Source organism: Ailuropoda melanoleuca, chromosome 8 (assembly GCF_002007445.2).
Source record: "Ailuropoda melanoleuca isolate Jingjing chromosome 8, ASM200744v2, whole genome shotgun sequence".
In the NCBI taxonomy this organism is placed as follows: Eukaryota; Metazoa; Chordata; class Mammalia; order Carnivora; family Ursidae; genus Ailuropoda; species Ailuropoda melanoleuca.
Genome location: NC_048225.1, coordinates 20,492,095 through 20,510,395, shown reverse-complemented (window position 1 = coordinate 20,510,395; position 18,301 = coordinate 20,492,095). Strand labels below are relative to the sequence as shown.

At 52.2% G+C, this 18,301-nt stretch overlaps 1 protein-coding gene across 6 annotated transcripts in view; it reads right to left on the bottom strand.

The window, feature by feature from the left end:
• Window positions 1–18,301, bottom strand: part of PKNOX2 (PBX/knotted 1 homeobox 2) — a 315,083-nt gene that overhangs the window by 71,698 nt on the left and 225,084 nt on the right. For all 6 annotated transcript variants that reach the window (XM_034666040.1, XM_034666041.1, XM_019804614.2 and 3 more), the window contains one exon: window positions 4,090–4,198. In XM_034666040.1, coding sequence (XP_034521931.1) covers window positions 4,090–4,176 — 87 coding nt within the window. In that variant the 5' untranslated portion in view covers window positions 4,177–4,198. The remainder of the gene's footprint in view (window positions 1–4,089; window positions 4,199–18,301) is intronic.

Genomic DNA, 18,301 nt, shown 5'->3' with positions numbered 1-18,301 from the left:
GTATATGCCCAGGCGTGAGAGGGTGGCTGTCTTACCTCGAAAGTCTGGGAGGGGGACTTGCTGGGAAGGGAGAATAGTGGAGAACATAGCTTTTAGAGTTCCGTTAAGAGCAGTGAGGGGTTGGGGCTTGGGGCAGTGGGAGGAGGGGGCTGGGTAAATCCAGGTGACACATGGCCAGACTGCTGCAGGAATGCAGAAGAGGGAAAGAGAGTCATGTAGGAAATATCAGCATACACTGAACGGGGGTGAGGGGATCACACACCTAGCTCATATCCAGGTCTCCCTCGAGACAATGTTTTCATTAAACAATCACTGTAGAAATCCAGAGTCCCCAGTGACTTGCCCCTACCTCTCAGGGCAGAACGCGAGGATCAAGGACCCAGCTAGACGACGCTGGAATCAAGGTACTGTGGCCAGACAGTAGAGGGCACTGTGACTCTAACAGAAGTTAACCAGAAGCCACCAGAAGGAGGAAGCAGGCCACAGGAAGGGTTCCAGTGGGTTGTTGGGTTTGCACTTTCTAAACTTATGGTCAGCCTTTAGTGCCCAATAAACACAGAGTGACATCCTTACAAGTAATCACAGGGTTTCCTGTGGATGGACCGAAACAGAATGGAGGGGCCAGAAGCTGCTTGGCCATCATACCACTTGGCTTGTGCCCAGATAGCAGGGGGCCATAACCATTAAGACTTCTCTCCTGAAATGGGAAGAAAAAAAAGCCTCCCTCATTTTTAATAACTTTATTCCCCAAACTTCAAAAATGAAATTGCCAAGTTAAGAACTTGCCTTGAAAAAAAATTCTAATTTATTATAAAGAAGGTCCGGGGCTTGGGAATTTTTTAATGCAGATTCCTAATTTTCCAAAGTGAGATTCTCCTGTGCATTTGAATAGATTATGCTCGGTATTGCTAGCCCTTAGCACAACGGGAACATTATTAAAACGATCGCATGGGTCTCAGAGGAAGGGCTCTGCTTCTCGCTTCCTTTTTCATTTTGGGGACTTCGTATCAGAGACTGTCCATTTTTGCCTGTGGAAGAAACTGGGTTTCCAAGGAGGTGATAGAGAGATGTGCTCAGCTGTCCAGGCCTTGAGGAAACAAGTCATACCGGATCCAAAAGTAATGAGATTAGACCTAAAGGAATTGGAGGAAGTGCGGAATCCTTTCCAGAGCGCCCCATTTAGGAAGGGACTCCCCTGTGTGCCTGACCCATGTTCCTACTAGGCTCGGCTTTCCTGAGGACATTGAGTGTCAAAGAGCAGCTGGTTCTGGGATAATGAACATGATGAGGGCAATGGAGCAGGGCTTCCCCTGGGAAGCTGGGTTCAGCCCCTTGTAAGCATAAGCAGGAGGATCAGAGCAAGTTCCCAGCAGAAGACTCACACAGAAGACATTCCTGTGTGGGAGCCACTCCTAGAAGCCCCCAGAGAGTGTGGAGAAGGGACTCCCCCCGCCCCCCTGGCCAAGAGCCAATCTGACTCAAAGTCTACCTCTCTCTGGAGAGAACAGCCTTTCCCCATGAGTCAGAGGTCTTTGTTTTGGGGCTCTCACCTCTTCCATCCTGCCCATGCCATCTCTGCCTGAATGACTCCCCACGACCCCCCATCCTGATCAGTTTCTTTGGGAACCGAGTTGGCTCAGGGAAGGCCCATGGCAATCTAGCCATAGCCTAGTGGCCTAACCAAGGCCATAAGGACCCCAGAGTTTGGCTCACTTTACCAGGGACACTGACACTCCTGTCAGACTTCTTTCCTGGGCCCTGGGGTTACAAATAGATGTGTGGCTTCCTCAGGGCCAAGTATTCCTTTGCTGTAAATGAATTTTCCATGGTGAAGTATTGCTAGCTCCTCAGAGAGGAGAGACTTGAGACAGTCCCTGTTCAGGGCGTCTACTCTGAGGCCCTAGATGGGAAACCAGAGCCTTCCTTCCTCCCCCAAAAGGCTTGAGCCGCTCACTGGTGACTTCCGGGGTGCTGAGCACCCGAGAGCTGCGGCCCCATCTCCATCACCTCCTTCCGCGGCTGGGACGTATTAGTTCTCAGCTGTATGCTGAGAATTAAATTAGGCTCCTGTACTTAACTACACCCGGATCAGCGTTCTTGGACCACAGAGGCCCTGCTGCAGCTCTCCTGCTAATCCCCCCCAAACCCAGACTTCTCCCAGCCGCCCCGGCAGGCAAAATAAGGCTTGAGGCGGGCAGGAGGGAGGCAGCGGCCACCAGCTGTGCCAGTCCGATGCTCTCTGACCTCTTGGCACTGCCCTCATCTGTCCCCAAGCCTTGCATATGAGACCTTTGCACCCACTACCTGCTAAGGATAGGAAGGGACCCCATGTTGGCTCCTCATTTCTACTGTGGAGCTAGGAGAGGAGAGCAGGATCCAGCTACAAAAGAAATGGTGCCTGGCTCTTCATCGGGACCCCGGGGGTCCCCAACACTGCCTGAGCAGACAAAAGGATGATGTCTGTGTCTACTGAGGGAGGAGGAAGCTCGTTCCCCATTACAGCCCCTAGGCTCCTAAGTCTCCACGGTCCAGCCCTCCCGCACTTCATTCTGACTATGGAGGGGAGAGTCCTGACGTAGTGCTGCACGCCTGGAAGCTTTCGAATAGAGGAACCATGTAAATGCTGAGTCCACCCCTGCAGTCATTGGTGGAAAGCTACTGACGTAGGCAGAGGGTTGGCTGCATGGGAGGCTAGGCTGGGGAGAGCCGAGGAAGGAGCATGGAGTTGACATGTTGGAGCAGGGGTGGGGACAAAAGGACGTGTGCTCGAAGGTCAGGGAATGATAAGTGCTTTTGAATTTTCGGGGGTGGGGGGAGAGGAGTCAGTGGTGGTCTGCATGTTGGACGTAAAGTGGTGACCTCCTGGAGGTGGGGGTTGGGAGGTGGGAAACAGGGATGGATGGAGCAGCCACTATATGCTCATGCCAGGCTGGGGGGTGGTGGTGTCATGGTCCTAGAACCTAATGTGAGCAAAAGTCGGCCCACCCTGTGTCTGCATATTACTACCCCTCATGTGGTCCCTGAGAACGGCTTTGTGTGAAATGCTCAGGAGCAAGGGGCATCAGACAGAGCAAAGACTGGCCACTGGATCCCTAGCACACAGTAGGCTCTCACTGTATGTTTGTTGAGTGAATGAGTGAATGGGGGTTCTAGCTGGCTGCAGTTCACTTCACAGATACTCAGTAAACCCTTACTGAAGTACCACTGACTTGAGAGACCAGGGTAGAGAAAATAGGAGGGAGTGAAGGTAAGGGCCGGAAAACCGAGGCTCCTCTGACAGCACAGCCCCATAACTAACTCAGGGGTTCCAGAGAACCAAGTGTGGAGAGAGGTGCGCATGAACAGAGACGGGGGAAGCACGGGTCCGAAGTGATGGGTCTGAAGGAACGGGGGAGCCCAACCCACCAAAGCTGGGCCAGGCCTCCAGAAAGAGGAGAGGAGACAACAGGAAGACAGCACAAAGACACCACCTTCTCAAGAGGGGCAACCAGGATGGAGTCTCAGGAGAACTCGGGGGGCTGCTGTCCGAGCTGAAGGATGGAAAGTGGGAACCAGGGGGAAAGGGTGGGAGGATGTAGAGATACAGTCCTGGACTTTTTCTAGCAAGAAGCCGACAGAATCCTGAACAGAAGGGCGATTCCTGGAATGGGCAGGCAGAGAAGGATGGGACAGAAGGGCTCCTGTGACCAGCAAATGGGGGGATCCTTTGCAAAGGAACCCCTAATTAAGGCTTCCCCAGATACTCAACAGCAGACTCGATTTACCTGCATCTGGATCTCCCTGAGTGAGGGGTTGGGTGCATTTGTCTGATATCTGCTCGGAGTGGGAAGCAGGGTGGGGGTGGGAGCAGGACCATGACTGGGTGCTCCAGAAAACGGTCCCAGATGTTGGTGACAGAGCTACTCAAGTAGAATCTGAACCCTGTTTTGTCAAACGCAAAGGTCCCTCCAGGGGTGTGTTGACCGGCTCTCCAGAGGCGGGGGAAGAGCCCAGAGAGTGGCCAGGATACAGCTGGGGGAGGCCTCGCTCTGTCCCCCCCGGGGAAGGCCACCGCACCCCCTTCCCGTCATCTGGTCAGTCGACACTCACCTGAGGGCTGTCCTGGTAGGGTGGGGGAGGGACATTCTGCGTGGCCATCATCGTCAGAGCAGGGGCTGGGGAGGCATGTTGCATCATGGGATTGATTCACATCGAGGATCTGTGGCAGGAGAAAGGGGGCCGCACCGTTAATAGACTGAGCGCAGGGAGCCCTGGGGACCCGCCGACTCGACATTTTCTCAGGCTGGGCCACCTGGACTGACGGGCTACAGCAAGCACTGGAGGCCCTTTAGGGGGACAAAGGAGAGCTAAAGGGAGAGGCCCGGGTGGGGAGGGGCTTGCTGTGCTATTTTGACTTGAAAGAAACGATATTCAAATCACACGTGAAACAACCTGTACCCCCGCAGCCTCGCTTTGTTCAGCATCAGCTGGGGCCTGGTTGGGGGGGGGAACCTGGCTGGTGGCAGCACAGGGCATTGGCGACCATTCGGGTATCCCACAAGACAAGGGCGCTGGCCCTTCCCCAGGCTTCTGGAACAGCCACCTGCGCTCTCGGGCAGGAGGCCTCATGCCCTTCCACTTCCAAGTCCCACCTCCCTGCCCCAGGGCCTGCGAGGGCAGACTAACCCCTCCCAGGTGTGCTCGCCACACCCCCTAGTGGCCGAAAACGGAGGTGGGGGCGCAGGTCGGCTCCTCAGACCGGAGGGCGGAGCCGGCAGCACAGGGCGACCAGTTGGTCTTCAGTAAAGGGAAAGAGGCTGGGGAACATCTGAGAGCCTGGGTGAGCCTCCCGTCAATTGCCAAGTTTTTCTAGGTGTGTGCTTGTGACTATGGGCATATGGATGTGTCTGCAACATCTTTTAAGTAAGCCTCCTTAGCCAGTGCTCAGCTAGAGTCCCCGGCATATGCGGCCAGAAGAGCAGAGCCAGCTCCACCCGCTCTTACAGAGGAGGAGACAGAGGCCAAGAGGAATGATGTGTGTGTGTGGTGGGGCTGGGCAGTACTAGTGAAGCAGGGATTGGACCTGAATCTCCAGGTTCCCTGTCCCTGCTGTCCTCCACTGCACTACCCCCTAACCCCTACCGGTAAGGGAGCTGCCCCTCCTGGGCCTCAAGGTTTCTTCTTGAAATGGAACATGGTGCTGAAGTGGAGACAGCCTGGCAATAGCCCCCAAGGAAATGGAACGCCTAGAAAGCTGTTGAGCTACACTAGGCGCCCTGAAATATTTAGAGCTGGGAACCAAGGGCTAGTTGCCTGCCGCAGGCCTGCCCATCGTGGAGCCTGGAAACTCCTAAGAACCTCTCAAGGGCGAGGGGTCTGTCCTTCTCCTGGATGGAGGGTGCTGATGAGCTAGAAACATTTGTAAGCACAGACTGAGAGCTTCCCTCCCCTCTCCCTGAGGGCACTGTGGGGCTCCATCCTCGTCCCGCTGACGCCCTCCCACGCCTTCCCCGAGGGTCTTCTGAAATGTTCACATATGTGAAGTCTGTGGTAATCTGAGGGTGTTTGGAGCTGCCTAAGGGAAGGGACTGGTCTCCAGAGCCCTGAGGGGTGTGTGTGTGTGTGTGTGTGTGTGAGAGAGAGAGAGAGAGAGAGATAGAGAGAGAGAGAGAGAGTGTTTTTTGGTTATTTTTCAGGAAGAGGAGGAAGTAGCAAGCCTGGCCTGATCTGAGTCTCTGACCTTAAGTGCATGGAGAGGCACTGGACGTGTAGGTGTTCATTCAAGGACTATTTATCAAGTGTCAACTACATGCAAAGAGCTAGGAGGTGTGGGAGGATAAACGAAAGGAGGCGAGATCTCTCCAAGGAGCGTTATCAGTCAGGGAAGTGATGGCCCAGCGGGCAAGAAGAAAGAGAAAGGAAGGTTCCAGAGGGCACGGTGCAGCGAGAGAGGGCCTTTGCTGTGCCTGCAGGGCATTCCCCTTGGCTTCTCTGCTACCTACACCTTGCCGACCCTGGCTTTACCTCAGATGAGGGACCACCAAGATGTCTTTGCAACAGAAACACTCAGGGTCTCTCCACCTCACGCACACATGAGGCACCCAGATCCATGCTTTATTTTTGCCAAGAGTGTCAGAAGAGAGCCTTCGGGGGAGGCAGTCACTTCAGGCCGGAGAACCAATGCCTGTTTTCGTGGCTGGCTCTTTGTCTGGGTGGCGGTAAACATCCAAGGAAGGCAAGAGCAGAGTGGAAAGGGTTCCCGAGGAAAAAAGAGGATAGAGACTCCTTGAGATGTCAGAAGAAACTTCTAGAATGGAGACGTTGAGAGATTAAAATGGTGTGGAATCTCTTTTGGACCCTGAGGGACAAAAGGAAATCGGGATATTTCAGGGGTGTGTTAGGCTCCGCCTTTCTTGGAACTCTGGCAGATGAGGTAACTTTGGTTGGGGCCTCAGGACCTGCCTTCAGGACCTCTTCCTTGGAGCTCCAGTCTTGGATTCTCCTTGGCCTGGGAGAAAGTGAACCACTGTGGGGCTGTAGTGCCAGCAGCCTCCAGAAGAGGGAGCCGGGGGGCAGAGTCTGGGGTGGGAGCTCTCTCTAGGCCGGTTCTCTCCCCTCTTAGGGGCAACTGGTTCCCTTTAACCTCGGTTTGGGTCTTGGGGTAACCTCATTCCACGGATGAGAAAGTCAGTAAAGGCAGAGCAGAGGACGCTCAATGAGGAGGATTGGGGCTACATAGAGGGGTCTTTAATCTGCATTCTTTTGTTCGCTGTCCAATGAATGGGAGGCAGGGTCATTTTAGAGTTGCTGTCCCTAGAAATATTTGCAACGGCAGGAGGGCTACCCAGCATGGGGGAAAGGAAAGATGGGTAAAAGCGGTCTGCAGCCAGAAGCAACCACCGACGCCCAGGCTAAGAGGAGATTTTTCAGTCTGGAGTCTGTCAGGCTGTGAGCAGGGGCCAGACCCGCCTCACCAGAGGACACAAGAACAATTTTCTGAGGACCCAGATGGCCTTTGCCCCTCCCCTCCCCCTCTCTGGGGTCACCACAGGCCACTAGGCCACTAACCCTTGCCCTCTGGGAGCTTCTCCTGCCAGAGAACAGGAGGACTTTTCATCAGGGGCTTAAGTTTTGTCGGTTCTCTGCTCACTCAGGCACAGAAGCCTCTGGAAAGGAGACACTGGCGGAGATCCCACACCCATCTCCGGAAGCTTGCTCTTTTCTTCACACCACTCCACAAGCACAGGCACTCCACCATCCTTGGGGAACCCCACTGGCTAGGCTTGGGGGTGCTGAGGGATGTGTGGAACCACTCTGGAGAGGAACGTGGGGATCCAACTTCTCTTGTCTGAAACTGGGCCCGGTGGGACTCTGCAGTGGGTGGGGGGAACTCCTTGAGCAATCCCTGGGTGCCTGGCCCTTTTTGCACGTTCTTTGAGAGTACAAAGGAGAGTAGCAGGCCTGGGCTCTAGAAACCCAGCCTGGGGCTTCCAGCATTTGTCAGTGGCTCAGAGAGGCTGCTCCGCCCTGTGTAGAGGCCCCAGCGCTCTGTTACCAGACACCAGGGCACTCAAGGGAGTGCAGCCAAGACAGCAAATGGAGGACACACAAGGAATGATTTACCACGGAGAAATTTCCCATCACAGGCAGGCTCATGTCAAAAGATTGTTCTTCATGCTGAGAACTTTTATTATAGGACAGCTGGGGGGGGGGAACCCCTAACACAACATTCAACCCCACAATGATATCCAAGAAGAACTAATTCGTGTCACTGATATTACCAAAAGGAGCTAAACCCGCCATTTCATAGAGCCCAGGAGCCCAGTAAGGCTGTGTTGCACAGTTGCGGATGGGTGAGGGGGCATAAAAATCATACCCCTTTGGGAAGTAGGAATGGGCAGCCCAGGGGCATCCACTCCCTGTCTCCTCAACTCTTGCTCCCCCAGCCCTTCGAGATGAGGCCCTGGGTCTGTAGCCCAAACTCCAGTATGTTGACAAACAGGCTTAGAAAAAAATAGCAAGCTCGTTAGGAAGGAGCTCATTAGGACTTGTTGACATGAAACCCATTAGACCAATTAACATTCCATTAACGGCCTGGGGCACCAAGGGGTTAATGCTGCCCGGCAGTAATTGGGCTGGGGTGCTAGGGTTGGGGGCTCAGGGCCTTAAGGATGAGAAACAAAGTCTAATTGGGAACTCTCTGGCCAGCTGGCCCAACAGCATTTGTTCTTGCCCTCTGACCCTAGCTGAGACTACATTGTATCCGGTACCCATTTAGGGAGGGGGGACGGGACCAGCTTCCCTTTGGCTCCTCCCTCATTGCCCTAGATGGGAGACTAGGTGTGGATGTATTTCCACCCTTTTGGACTCTGATAGTCCCATTTTCTTCATCCATCCTTGCCACCACCCCCTTCTGGTCTAGTTTCTCTCTTAGCACCCAGGGAAGAAAGTTCCCTCTCCTCTCCCCAGTGATATGTGCATGACCCACGCTTACAAAAGCTCTTTGGAGAAGCTAGGATCCTTGAGGCCCCAGAACCTGATTCATCTGAAGAGTGTTGTCGTTTAGGCCAGAGGGGTGGGGGGAGGGAACACTGGCCCTGGGTCTTTCTTCCTTCCTCCCCTCCCTGCCATCCTTCCTTCTCCAGAAAGGAAACTAAGACACACTGTGGAGGGCCCCACAGAAGCCCTTCTCTTCTGTCCTCTGACACACACCAGCAGAATTTTCATTATTTTCCTCCCCTCGATACAGATAGAGGCTGTGGAAGTCCCATCCCCTGCCTGGGGCTCGATTTCCTCTTTTGTAAATTCCCATGATTGAAGCCTGTGCTCAGGGTCAAAAAGTCTGGATTCCTCATCTAGCTCTGCCACTTCTCTGTGGCAGTACAAGTCATGTTCCCCCTCTTGGACTGCAAAATGAGGGATGTCACCAGAATATTCTGAAAGTCTTTGTCCATGGTTAGCCCTCAAGACAAGCTTTGTTGAACGGAGTGGATTGTAGCTTCATTTCAACGGCTCCCAGCTCAGGGATTCTCTTCCTCACTTCCCATTCGTGAGTAAGGGAGGGAGGCCCCTGAGGCCGGAGAGCCAGGACCCCCAGCCCAGAAGCCCCCAGGTGGTTACCATCCCACCCCCTAACCCCAGGCCGGGGAGGGGGCCCTCTGAGCAGCTGCCCAGGCCTGGGTTCTGACGTCTAGACAGATTTGCAGGAGGCTGAAATAACAGAGTGAACTCAGCAGGAGGGACCAAAAGGCTGCATTAGTAACCTGGCTGGCTGCAACTTCTCCCGCAGGAGCAGCCGCCTCAACCCTGGCGCAATCCCGTTTATTTTCTTTCAGTCTAGAGCCTCGTTCAAAATGATAGTCTCTGGCCCCGCTCCCTTCCCAGAAGTGGCCTGTAGGTGGCGCCTTGGAGCCCCGCTTTAATTGCATTATATAATAGAACCTGTTTACTAAATCATGTAATCAGTCGCCTTAGGATTTACAGCTTCGGATGTGTATAGAGAATTGGACTTTGAGTCAAATTTAAAAACAAATAAAAATGAGAGGCAGCTGTTGCTGATAGTGTGATATTCATCTTTTGGAAACAAATTCACCCCACTGCTATAAATTATGCCTGGAAAAAAAGTGTTGTTGGTGGGAAGGAGTTGGCTAGGTCTCCTGTGCTGGCAACTCAGAGCGATGAATCTTGAAATAACGGTGTCAACCTGTCACTGATTTCATGTGACTCTGTGGATTTATCTAAAGAAACGCAGGGGTGCGTGTGTGCACGCACACACACACACACAGACACACACACCCCAGATTTCTTCCCAAAACCCAGAAAGGGCTAGAAATCTCGAGCTTTAGAGGAAACACTGTGGTCACTGTGCATGGTGTAGGGAGTCGGTGCTGGGTGGTGACGGGGTAGGACCAACGCAGGGACGGTGGAGAGCACGGAGGTGAGAGGGAGGGTGTACCTCGGGGCTGGGAAGCCATAAAATGTGAGAAAGTCCGGTTGACATGTTGCAAGTGAGGGAGAAGTGAAGGTCCTTGAGGAATGAAGAGGAAGGGGCTAGCCCCCCAGGAGCCCACCAAATGCTGGACCAGGTGCTCTAGGAATCAGGTGGTAAGCTCAGGGGCCCGAGGATTCAGGTGACAGGAATGCGGTGGCCTCGCGGATGCTGCTTTGCCCCCATCTTTCTGACCTGGGGTGCTGGGGCAAATGGAAGTCCTCTAGTCTTGTAAGAGCAGGCTCAGAGTGGGGTGTGGGAGCCAGGCAGGTAACTCTATGTTACTGAAGGAAGCACAGGTGGAAGGGGACCCTAGCTTTGTACTCAGGATCAGACCCCTACTGTCCTCAAGGCTGGCTGGCTAACAGTCCAAAATGAGCCACTGCTCCACTATGACCCAGGTCTGCAGGGACCTTGCACCTGCCATAGAGCCGCAAGTCATTGCAGAATGCCCCAGCCAGAAGGACCACTTCCCTGGTGCCCCTCTAGTTCCTGTGTAGACTTCTCAATAGAAAATAATTCTCTACTGACTTCAGCAAGATAGCAAGTGAGGCAACTCAGACCCCTTGGACACCCATAGCTCTATGAACAAATGGTCATTTGCTGCCTTTCTGAGAAGCCTACTTGGGTGGTGGTGCCAGGTCATGCCCTATTATTACGATGCTGGTCTCCAGGGAACAGAGTGGAGACAGAGCAGAAGCCAGGGTGAGCTTTAACTAGGACCGCTGGCTTCTGACTCCCCGAGAGATATGAAAATGTCACTCTCCCCCCACCTTTCTCTCTTCCTTCAGCCCTTAACTGCTAAGTGGGGCAAATGGTCTTTGGAAGGGGTTAGAGCCTTCTGTGAAATCAGAGAAGCCAGAGACCCTCCTGCTCCCCATACCGGGAAGATGGTCTTCTCCAAATGGCCCTGGTCCTCCTTCCAAGGGCCTCCATTCCTCTCCTTTCCCCACCCCCAAAGCCATTTTACAGTCTGGTCTTTATCTGGAATAACAGTATGTCTCCCATGTGTGTGGCTGGGTCAACAGATCATTTATGCACTCACTGACCCCAGCGGAGAGACCCTGTCTGGGAGGAGGGGTGGTTACTACCCACCCTGGATCCCTCCGGGCACACAGTTTAGGGAGGGGATGCTCACTGGTTACAGAAGACAGAGGATTCCACTCCGCCCTGGCCATGAGTCGGCCTGCTGGCAGTCACGGACCCACATCACCCCCTAACTGGCTTTCCCAGAGAGGAGACCCCACCTTGCCCTCTTGCTTCCTGCCATGCCTCTCTGATTCACGGGGGTTCCGAGAACATCAGGGCCCAGACTTTGGGCCCATCAGGGCCTCCACCTTGCCCCTTGACTCCCCCAGTTTAGCTATTTTGCAATGTGGCTTCAGATGTGTGGACCAGGGTCTGAGTTAGAAGAGCGACTCATGCTCTGCCCCAGCCCTCTTTCCTGCCTGCCTCCTGCTTCCCCACACCGGGACCAGCAAGTGACAGAGCCCTCGCTCTCCTCCCTGCCTGGGCTGTCACACCTTTCCTGGCTTCAAAAAGCTGCTGATATATTTTACAAACTGAAACAGCAATTTAATTCCCCCTGATAGCAGCAATTGTCCATTAGATCTTCCTACCGAGGAGCTTTAACAATAATTCCTTTCATCCGACTGCTTGCTTCTTCTTGATCTGAGAATCAATCCCATAAATAGCAGGCAAGAGTTTTCACATTACTCTCCCCCTCCAGCTTTTAGCATTTTGATGAAGATTCTCATCTCCTCTTAAAGCACTTCACAACTTGGCAATTTTTCCCCCTTTGGTTCCTTTAAACAAAATAAAACAAAAAAACAGAAAGGGGGAAAGCATGCCAGTTATCAGGATAAGTGCAGGCCTTGCATGTGTCTCATAGGTAAGTGCTTTGTACCTTTGCCTGCCTGGAGGCAGGGGGATGGCAGCAATGACCTCCAATGGCCACCACCTAACTGCTGAAAGTGGGTGCTGCTCTGCCCCAGAGGAGCCGCATGATAGGGCCCTAAATTTCACACTCAGCCATGGTCGGATGAGTGATGCTCGACTCCGTATATTTTCCCCATTCCAGGAAAGCCCTCCCCTTGGTGCTGCATCTCAGGAGTGGAGGCCGGGAGGCCATGCTGCTGCCCTGGGGTGGGGTCCACGTGCGGTTCCGTCAAGGAGCCTCTCCCTGGGCCTGTTGCCAAGGTCTCACCCATCACTCAGGAGACTCTTGAACCTAGAGCTGGGATTCTGTCCCCTCTGTTTCACTGCCAGCCCCCTTCGGCTCTACCCAAATAGCATGAGTGGGAGAGGTGGGGAGGAACAGGGAAACGAGAGAGAGCTAGAGGCCTTTCATTCAATTCTTTCTCTTTTCTTTTAAACCTGCAGGCAGTCCCAACGATCAGGGGCAGAGGAGAGCCCTCCAGTTCTTCTGTGGCTACAGAGGGGTGGATTGCCAGGGCACCTGGGAGCCCCAGCCTGCTCCCCCAAGACACCATCACGTGCTCTCTTGTCTGTACACACACACACACATACAGAGAGAAACAAATCTAAAAATGAACCCAGGGACTGAGATCCCCCTCGACAAACCTGATTCCCAGGTTTATTATTATTTGTCAAGAGCTGACGGCAGCCGCTGCTCGGGAACAGAGCTGAGAAAACAACACGGGCTGGGCCCCTGAGGCTCACAACTCAACAGAGACAGAGGAACAGCTCAGATGCTGGGGAGCCCAGATGGAAGGCGCGCTTCTGTTCTGGAAGGAGTGAGGCAGCCACCTCCCTGCTGCCCTATCTGCCTCCCTCCCTTTTAGAAATCTTTCTCTTTTCTGAGGCAGGCACACAGGGAGGACAGCACTCCCAGGGAGCTGGAGAGAGGAATGAAAGCAGGGGTGGGCAGGGAGGGGGCTGGAGCCACAGGATTGGGCAGAGGGCGGGGGTGGCCTCCATAGAGGTAACGGACCCTGATTCCTAGCCCATCTGTCCCTTCTGATGCTTTCAGATTCTCTGGGAACCAGAGGCTCCATAGAGAATCAGCCAGGCCCCTTGTCTCTTAGGACTATACAATGTCCTCTGGCTGGATGATACCTGGTTCCATTTTCTAAAAAATTGCCTCCAGAAAAAAATGGTCAAGAGTCAGGGTTGTTGAAGCAAGTGGCTCTCTGGGCTCAGTTTATCATGGAAAAGCCACTCATCCCTGATACTTCCTTACCCAGCTAATGGATATCCTTCCTCCTGAGGCCTTTGGGGTGGCCCAGGTGAACTTCTGAGAAAAAGGAGGGAGACCAGGCAGAGTCCATAGCAACAAAGTCAACCCAGGGAGGAAAGGCTGCCCAGGAGCCTCCCCCAACCTTGGTCCTCACGGCTGTTTGGAATGAGAGCAGGTACACTGGCTCTGTGTTCCTCATCTGTCAGGAAATGGAGCCCCAGGGAAGAAGGGAGGATGGTGTCCGCAGGAGCAAAAGAAAAAGTGATGCTGGGCGGTGAGCCCATTCCTGGGCCTTGCCCACCGGACTCCAGCCCCAGCTGAGCAGACACGCCTTCTATCACCTTATGAAAGTTTTCCTCCATGCTTTTGGCTGTACTTCTCATCTGCCATCAAGGTCTCTGTATTACACTCTCGTGTCTTTTTTTCATCAAAATTTTGCTCAAAACTCTACTCTTGCGTGAAGCGGAAGTAGAGCATGGAAGCGTGAATGATCACTACGTGTGTCTCTGTGTTACGGGAAATCTGCTTCCCATCCACATGTCCCATCTTGCCCATTGAACCCTGTGCTCCCCCGTAGACAAGATCATGGCCCTTCCTCGAATTTCCTTTCTAGGGGGCAAAAATCCTGTGCCGTATGATTTCACAAGCTCTATCTCCTTACGGAGCTGGAAGATGTACACAGTTACACTTTAATTTCTTTGGCTTACTGCTAAAATGTAAAAGGAACAATCAAATCTGGAAAATAGAGCTCTTCAAAGTCCAGCAGTCATTTACACCTCAGGGAGGGTGAGTAGGTCACCCTGGAGCAAATTTTGATACGGGTGAGATGGTATAGGGGCTGAATGCCGGCTGCTAGTCATTGAGCTTTCCCCGCGCCTCCAGCATTATGCTAAATTTCTGATACAGATAACCTGTGTATTTTTCCCAGCCACCGCCTGGGGTAGGCAGGAGGGCTGTGCCCACTCATGGATGTGAAAACTGAGGCTTAGAGCAGCTGAGGAAGTCTTCCAAGGTGACCCCTGGTCTGCTTTCAGAGGCTGAACATTTCTCCTAGAAGTCTCAGGGTGGAGGCGGGGAATGCCAGAGGAGGCGTGAGCCCCCCCGAAGTTGGGAGAAGTGCAGAAGAGGCAAGGGTGATTGTGGAAACAAGCTACGGATTGAGTTGCGCCATCCAATACAGGCTGTCCTTTAACTTTCCCATGCCCTGGATTTCCGTGGATTCTATGAGAGCAATCCACCAAATCTGGGCATTTGTACCCCGTTAATGCATGCAGACTTTGCACCTTTGGATGGGGGACCACTTAGAGATCTGCGCACTTCCGCCAGCCCCGTCAGCTTCGGACAGCAGCGCACGCCCACTGTTATTTCAAGATTTCATTGCGGTTTACTCCTGCTATTTCACAAAAGTGAGCGGAAGAGGGGCCGCTGGAAGTGCTGATGGCGGCGAGCAGAAGCAGGGGTCTCATGACCATCATGCCACTTGAGACCAAGATGGAAAACATGAAGCATGCTGAAAGAGGCTCATCTTGAGTCTCCATCGTCGACTCACGGGACTGTGGGTTCAATTAGGAAGGGAAGGAACACAATTAAAGGACGCATATGAAATGACAGAAATCCGTGGGGCAAGACTGCATCGAAGGGGCGGTGTGTAATTGGGAATTTGATCGTGAGTTTTAGCTGTTAGGGGGTAGGAGTCTGGGGACGCCCACTGGGCCAAAGCGGGGCCAGCCAGGGCCCTGACCCCACACTCCATGGCGCTGGAGCCAGGGCTCTGACTCATGGTGACTGGGATTCCGTCAGCGTCTCCTTCCTGTCAGGCCAGGTGGGGCCCCTGGGACGGGGTGTGGTGGAAGGGAACGTGCAGTCCGCAGTCCATCTGCTCTCAGTGCTGACTCCGCTTGGACTTCTTTCCCCATCCCGCCGCCCCTTGTTTTCCAGGGACCACCCACAGCTGCAAAGAAGTCCCTGTTCTGCAGGGAAGTATGCCCATGACTCACAGGCTTGGAGGCACCTGGCTCTAGCTTTGGAAAGCCTGTCCCGTTGAGCAGCATGGGCTTTTTCAAGTTGGGGTGGCCCCTCTTTAGGGGGGATCCCATCTCTTATCATAATTCCCTGAGTTCTAGCTTTCTCCCCCTGCAGAAGTCCCTTCCTACTCACCCTCCTCTTTGTCTGCTTCCTCTCCCAGCCCAGGTTGCTTCTGGGCAGAGGTCTGAATGTGTGACCAGTGAGGACATCTCTGCAGGCCAGCTGCGGGGTTATTACCCACAGCCTCCCAAGCAGGCAGCAGCTGAACAGAAGTGCAGAGGCCCAGAGCTGTGTTCTCCTTCCCCCTGGCTCCTGCCTGTCCCCTGCCAAGCCCCAGCCCCTTCATACCCCAGCCTTGGAAAGGGGTCTGTAGTTCTCTGGCTTCTAATAGGGAAATCTTTAGTCATCTGCTGGCCCTTTCCGCTGCACTCAGGCACCAAGGAGAAGTGTTTCATAGTAGCAGCAGAATCTTTGAATACTAGCAGCTTGTCTGAAAATTAGAACTCACCACAAACCTTCATTCTGCCTTTTTTGCAATGCCAACTCGTGTTCTATTGTTGAGCTCTCATTCCTGCCTTTGGTACAGAATCTTTGTGGACTTGAAGTTCAAAATTGTGTCTCTACTTTCCCCTCTTCTCTCTCCAGTAAGAGGGGACTCCACTTCCCATGGCAGGGCAAGGACCAGGGGATGGAAGAAGAGAGAAGACAGTGGACTCTGGCTCTTAGGGACCAATTAGGATGCTCTGACTTACAACAGAGAATGATCTTCTGGGATCTGAGCCCTTGTGAATCTGGGTCTTCCAATGTCTGGCCCTCTCAGGGAAAAGGAGTGAAGCATCTTGGCTCCCAGATCTACAGGTTCTGTCCAGAGCAGGTTGGTCTGGGCAGTCAGGGGAGCTGTGTGTGAGATGTCTGCTCCCAGAGCCAGTCTCTGGGGGTGGGGAAGAGAAGCAAGTGGGAATTCTCATCCAAGATGCCTCCCCCAGGGCAACAGGTAGACTAAGGCTGGGGCAGATCCGAGCTATCAGCGGGGCACTCTAATCTTTTTCTCTTTTTTAGGGCCTGGCTGTCTCAGGTCAGAGCATCTGCTGTGCAGAATTGCGGAGGGAAGTCTGCTGTCTCTTTGTCCTGGAATTCATAAAAGTGAAAAAAAAAAAGATCTGCCGTGGTCAGGAATTATTTCGCTAACGGGAGCTTTATGTGGAAGTGAGCTGAGAAGGTATAGGGAGCAGAGATGAAGAGGAAAGGAGGCCCATGTAAGAATGATTGGGAAGGTCAAGGAGAGAGGTCCCCAAGGGGAACAGGCAGAGGCTGCTGAATAGAAGAAAGTTCAGGGAAATGTCTGTCATGGGAGGCTGGCCACTGTGGCTGCCCTACTGCCCAACCTCCGCCTTCCCCTCGCTTCTCGCTCCTCAGCTTCTTCCCCAATTCCGGGAGCAGCGGGGACTCAAGGCTCCAGGGCAGATTGCCAGAGGACCAGCAGAGTGGAAGCACCCTGAGCAGTCATGAGGTCTGACCTCTCTGTTCAAATGAGAAAACTTGTCCAAGTCCACGCAGCGAGCTAAAAATAGGGACCTAAGTAGAATCTAGGTCCCAAGCAACAAATTCGATAAGCTCTATTGAGCACCTACTATGCACCAGGCTCTGTGCGGGGCAGTGGAAGTTCCAGGAGGAAACAGAGACAACTGAGCAGGACAAACAAAGAAATAATGAAACGACAATTTCCCTGAGCTGAAGTAAGACAAGTGACTTCAGATTGAAAGTGGTCCCCGGGTGAGCAGGGGTAATGAAAAAAAGAAAGGAGCAAACAAAATCTCAAGTCTCAGCACACAGTGGTGATGTTTTCGAACTTGCAAAAGAAAAGCAAACTGAAAGTTTCCATAAATTCTCATTGCAGGATCAGAAATAGGAAGACAGTAGAATAATGTCTTTGAAACCTAAGAGAAACAGGTTTTGAATATGAGATTCTGAGCTCCATTGGAAGATCAATCAAGTTTGAAGGCAAAGTAAAGTCTGTTTTGGACACGTAAGAACTCAGTTTATTTCCCACCCATCAATATCAGAACTAATTAGAGGTGGTATTCCAGTAAAACAGAGGAATCAGAGGAAGAGAACAGCGTCCATGGAAGACATGGCCCAGTGTGAGCCAGTGGGAGGGAGAGGGCTGGAGGGGAGCAGGGGGCAGGGGGCACATTTGGGGGCTCTCAGAAGATTCTCCTGCAGCGGCCAAGTTGTAATGGCAGACGGTTCCATTTCCTTTCCCCTGGTCAAATCACACTATTTAGTTCTGTGGTTGGATAAAATTTCTATCTTACAATCAACCTATAGTTGGAATGCAGAGGGAACTACAGTGATAGACTATAGATCTTCTTAATCTGTAAAGCTACTATTATACTAAATACATATAACATAGAGTTCATTATATATAATCCTATGTGCTATATAATATATACCATGTAATAAATAGACACACTATATTCTATAGAATACTACATATTAAACATAGTGTCAAATATGGTTTAATAAAAATTATCAAACTAAACCAATTTGGAAGGGGAGAATGTGGGCTAATTTCCCCGGCTTTCATAGCAAGGAGTGAATAAATAAATACATAAATTAAGAAAGAGGAATTTAAGTATATTATATAACAGCAAACACCAGCCACCAAATAACTAAAATCAGAGACTGTTCATTGTAGTTGACTTTGGGTCATTTGGATCTTGTGGGTAGAAGTAGGGGAAAGAAGGGAACCTTTTTATTCTATTTTATAACTCTTACACTATTTTTCCCCCATGTACATACTTTACTTCTCATTTTAAAAATACCTAAAATAAATAATGAAATGTCCACAGAAGAGAATATTATGCAGTGGTTAAAAACAATGGAGTCAATCTATTTTGACCTGGAAAGCTGTCCATTACATAGCCTAGGTTAAATTTAAAAAGCAAGTTTTTAGAACAGTATGTAAAACATAATATTTAACTGTGGTTTGCCTAAACACCCGAACCGGTAAGATAGTTCCTTTCTGTGTTCTCTACCCTAAGCCAAGGGGCCTGCTTTCGGAAGTCTTCCTTGTCTCAGATTTCTGTAAGATTCACCTCCAGTTTTGC